The 5,000-nt window shown below is 37.8% G+C and overlaps 1 protein-coding gene across 3 annotated transcripts in view; it reads left to right on the top strand.

Moving 5' to 3' along the window:
• The window catches only part of LOC106870405 (cadherin EGF LAG seven-pass G-type receptor 1), a 538,322-nt gene that overhangs the window by 448,367 nt on the left and 84,955 nt on the right, over positions 1-5,000 (top strand). For all 3 annotated transcript variants that reach the window (XM_052966877.2, XM_052966875.2, XM_089350213.1), the window contains one exon: positions 3,719-3,845. In XM_052966877.2, the coding sequence (XP_052822837.1) occupies positions 3,719-3,845 (127 nt within the window). The remainder of the gene's footprint in view (positions 1-3,718; positions 3,846-5,000) is intronic.

Below are 5,000 nucleotides of genomic sequence, written 5' to 3'. Positions count from 1 at the left end.
CAGATCTCAACCACCTGTACTATGCATCCGCAAGAATCTCAACGATTCTATGTGGTGAAAAGATTAGAAAAAGACAACACTCCCACAAAAAGCCTTCTTGGCAAGAACGCATTCAACACCAAATTAAGCTGCTTAGATCTGACATAGAATGTTTGAAAAACCTTAAATTTGACAAGAGTATCAAACCTACAAAGACCCAAAAACTAAAGAAAAAATATAACATGAAAACCATAGTTGACATTGATGCCACCATAGAAACCATCAAGCAAAAGGTATGTGCTAAAGCTGCCCGCATAGCAAGGTATGAAAAGCGTGTTAAATTCTTCCGAGATAATAACATGTTCAAAAATAACCCCAAAAATTTCTACAGGAAGATAGGGAAAACACCAGTAACAATAAAGTCTGTCCCATCAAAAGAAGAAGTGCAAGAATTTTGGAATAAAATCTGGGCAGAAGATAAAACACACAATGAAAAGGCCCCTTGGATTGATAGAATAGCTACAGACCTAGACTCCTTAGAGGAGCAAAAGTGGGAGGGGGTCAGGGTAGAAGATATAAGATCTGCTCTCAGGAGGTCAAGCAAATGGAAGTCTCCAGGAAAGGATAAAATTCCTAACTTCTGGTTGAATGCCTTCCCAGAAAGCCATGAACTGCTAACAAAACTTTACAACGATGTTTTGCAAAACCCTAGTTTGATGCCCTCTTGGCTAGTTAATGGTTTAACATTCCTGCTTCCAAAAAATGAGGAAACAAACGAACCAAAAAATTATCGCCCCATAACCTGCTTAACAACAATGTATAAGACGCTAACATCTGTCCTAACCGAGTACACCTATAGTTTTTTAATAGAAAGTAGCATATTCCCTAATGAGCAAAAGGGATGTAAACGTGGATCTTATGGTTGTAAAGATCAGCTACTCATCAATAAGATGATCTTAGAAGATTGTCACAAGCGACACAAAAACTTGTCAATAGCCTGGATAGACTATAAAAAGGCCTTTGATAGCCTACCACATAGCTGGATTAGGAAATGTCTGGAAATGTATAAAATAGCTCCTACTCTGCGAAACTTTTTATCTGTAAGTATGAGATCATGGAGAACCACACTGATGTTGAACAATGACAATGAATCTCTAAATGCTGGAGATGTAAGAATTTCATGTGGCATTTTCCAGGGTGACTCACTATCACCACTCCTCTTCTGTCTAGCCCTAATACCGCTCTCAAAATTGCTCAATGATGCACAGTATGGTTATAAAATATTTGATAAAAATATAAATCATCTCATTTACATGGATGATTTAAAGCTCTTTGCAAAAAATGACCAACAACTCAAAGGCCTACTAGCGATTGTTAAACAATTCAGTGATGACATCAGGATGCAATTTGGCCTTGATAAATGTGCAAAAGCTATCTTTATCAAAGGAAAAATGACAAATACATCTAATGTGAACCTTGACCAGCAAAATGTCATAAAAGAGTTAGAACCAGCGGAGAGCTACAAATACCTAGGGATAATTGAAGGGGACAATATCAAGCACTCAGTGATGAGGGAAAGGATCAGAAGAGAATGTTATCGCAGGGTGAGAGCAATACTGAAGACAGAGCTGAACGCGAGAAACAGGATCGAAGCGATCAATGCTCTAGCCATACCAGTCGTGACTTACAGTTTCAACATCGTTAACTGGTCAATTACTGAAATATGTAATGTTGACAGAAAAATACGAAAACTGTTGACAATGCATAGAATGCACCACCCTAAGGCAGATATAGAACGTCTTTATCTGCCAAGAAAAGAGGGAGGTCGAGGACTACTACAGCTGGCATTATCAATGAAGGTAGCCACAATTGGCCTAGACACCTATATGAAAAACTCTGAGGACTGGATGCTAAAACTTGTCTTAAAATATGAAAGCAAGAAAGCATCTTACTCAGTAACAAAACAGGCAAAGGAATATCTAAGTGAATTCCAATTGCAACAAATTCAAGAATTAGACGAACTAGAAACACCTACAGAAAAAGCTAAGCGCTTGAAAACCCGTGCTAAAATTGCTGCCTTAGCTATTATGACTGAAAAATGGCATGGAAAACCTCTCAATGGCAAATACCCAAAGAGAGCGAATAATGCAGATATTGACAAAGCCCTTACCCACCAATGGTTAATGGCCTCTGGATTGAAATCAGAAACAGAGGGGTTTATCATAGCAGCCCAAGATCAATGCCTACCTACAAAGAACTACCAGGCCAACATATTAAAGAACGGCAGCTCCCCATTATGTCGTATATGCCAACAACAAAATGAGACCATCGATCATGTTGTCTCCATGTGCAGTCTGCTTGCGCCTACAGAGTATCTCAACAGGCATGATAGAGCTGCACAATATATTCACTGGGTAATATGCAAAAACCTGGACTTGCCCCATGATAAAAACTGGTGGGAACACAAACCACCCCCAGTACTTGAAAATGATCACATTGCACTCCTCTGGAACTTCACCATTCAAACTGACAGAAAGATAGACGCAAATAGGCCAGACATCATACTGAAAGACTTCAGACAAAAATCATGCCTCCTCATTGATATGACTGTCCCAATTGATATAAACGTATCTGTCAAGACCTACCAAAAACTGAGCAAATATAAAGATCTTGAAATAGAAATTAGCAAAATGTGGAATCTGAAGACGAAAACAATACCTATTGTCATAGGTGCCCTGGGAATGACAGCGAAACGGGCTGATTACTACCTAGCTCAGATACCAGGAAACCCCAAAATGGCTGAAGTCCAAAAGATAGTGCTCATGGGAACTGCCCATATCCTACGTAAAATACTGTCTATGTGATCTCAAATTTTAAAGCAAACATAATTTTCTTATGGTTTCTTAAACATTCACTTGAACAAAACTGTACAAATCCAAATATATGGTACCCTAGGCATAACACCTACATGAACTTCTAACTTGTTGTCTCTTGAGGTCTCTGGGTGAGATTTGGATCCAACTTGTACAAATGCAAAACAAAAGTCAAACATAAAATAATAATAATAATAAAATGCCCTGACGCAGTACCAGGCAGTGGCTCTCATGGCTTTTGATCTTAACACATTGGAAGTGTTATCATGTACATTGTTTTGTCTTGGTATAAAAGATGGGCTACAGCATATATTCTGCCCAATTCCACAGATTTGTCAGTCGTTTGACCTTAACCAGTTGAGCATGTCTCTTGGTGGCTGACAATATGTGCATCTCTGATTACGAGCAGAGGTAGTGGGGGAGCATCATAGCCATGTGTTGAGAGGAATTCTTTGGGGTTTGAAGAATTCAGCTCTGGAAACATGGGTGTTTTTGTTCATCATTCTTTTGAGGGGATTATACTACTCGGCATGAAGAAAATTCTAACTAGGCCCCACCTGCAAGGTTATGCACCATGTCACGCACATGTGGTTGTAATGCATGCGCCTAATGTACCTTTATGAGACGGGTAGTCATGATGGGTATATTGGGCTTCGTATATTTGTACGCCAGAGCCACTTTGATGGGAAGCGCTGCTCTCTCACTCAGTAATAATAAACAGAGTCTGTAGATTGTTGTAAAGATTCTGCCTCTTCGGTGACATTAAGCATATTAACATCATGATTTTAATGGAATATATTACCCTTGTGAAGCTATGGAGGTTGAATATGGTTTGTAAACTACATATTTTTATATTTCACTTTTAGGATTCATTCAAAAGCGCTTTGGACACAAACAATTTTACTGACAACAATTTGGTCCTTCGCTTTTATATCGTTAAAGATGACCGATAACATACTGAAGTATTTGTACGCCATGTTCAACTGTCTTCAGGTGAGTAGAAAATATATATATATTTACACCGAATCTAATGGGTCCGGGCAAATACGCGGTTTGCAAAAATTTGTTATTGAAAATTTTAGAAATCTAATTTTTAACAACCACAATGTGTACCCGTGTGTGAATCGCACAAGCGCGCGCACACACACGCACACGCACACATGTGTGTATGTGTGTGTGTATGACTGAGTGCGTGTACTTGTATAGATAAATATATTGTTAATATGAATAAGGGAGAGAGAGAGATTAGGCACCAAGGAATATGTAAATATTTGCATATTACTTGATACTTTACAGCTGCGCTATATATATATATATATATATATATATATATATATATATATATATATATATATATATATATATATATATATATATATATATATATATATATATATATATATATATGTATATGTATATGTATATATATATATATATATATATATATTTACTTCGTTTTTGTATCTTGTTTGTAAAATTCTTTATGTGAATTCGTGCGTTGAAACAAATTTTGTTGTGTCAAATAATATTGGCATAATAACTCTCCCTATAGACACAACAATATATGCATGTGTGTGTGTGTGTGTAGGTGTGTGTGTGTGTGTGTGTGAATGTATGTATGTATATATATATATATATAAATATATTCATTTCAAAATGCAACCACATGTGAACCGTTGGCGATTCTTTTTCCTCCGTCTTCCTTTTTTATTGGACTTTCCTCTGTCGCTTGTTTCTGAAGAAGAGCAAGAAAGACCTGGGTGATGCTGTGAGAGACAGAAATAAATGCAGGAGGAGCAAGCTACGAGTCGTCAAAGGCATGAATATGCCATGACACGAGAGAGAGAGAGAGAGAGAGAGAGAGAGAGAGAGAGAGAGAGAGAGAGAGAGAGAGAGAGAGAGAGAGAGAGAGAGAGAGATTGCTAGAATTTTTAGGGTGTCGAATAAACTGCCTTGCTGTATGGGCCCTTTATGTTTTGAGTTGATCTCCGGGAACCGAAGTTTACTTTGTCTCCCGTGTTACCGGTGTCGATCAAATAAAGTACCAGTCAAGTATTTCGGCTGACTCAATCGATTAACGACCTCCTCACAAATGTTTGTCCTTTAACGAACTTAGAAACAATTATAAAGGGCAGTGGATCGGCAAAA

The sequence above is a fragment of the Octopus bimaculoides genome, chromosome 4 (genome assembly GCF_046866305.1).
Source record: "Octopus bimaculoides isolate indiv1 chromosome 4, ASM4686630v1, whole genome shotgun sequence".
Lineage (NCBI taxonomy): Eukaryota > Metazoa > Mollusca > Cephalopoda > Octopoda > Octopodidae > Octopus > Octopus bimaculoides.
Note: the sequence above shows the minus strand (reverse complement) of the source record. Positions and strands in the feature narration are given on the sequence as shown.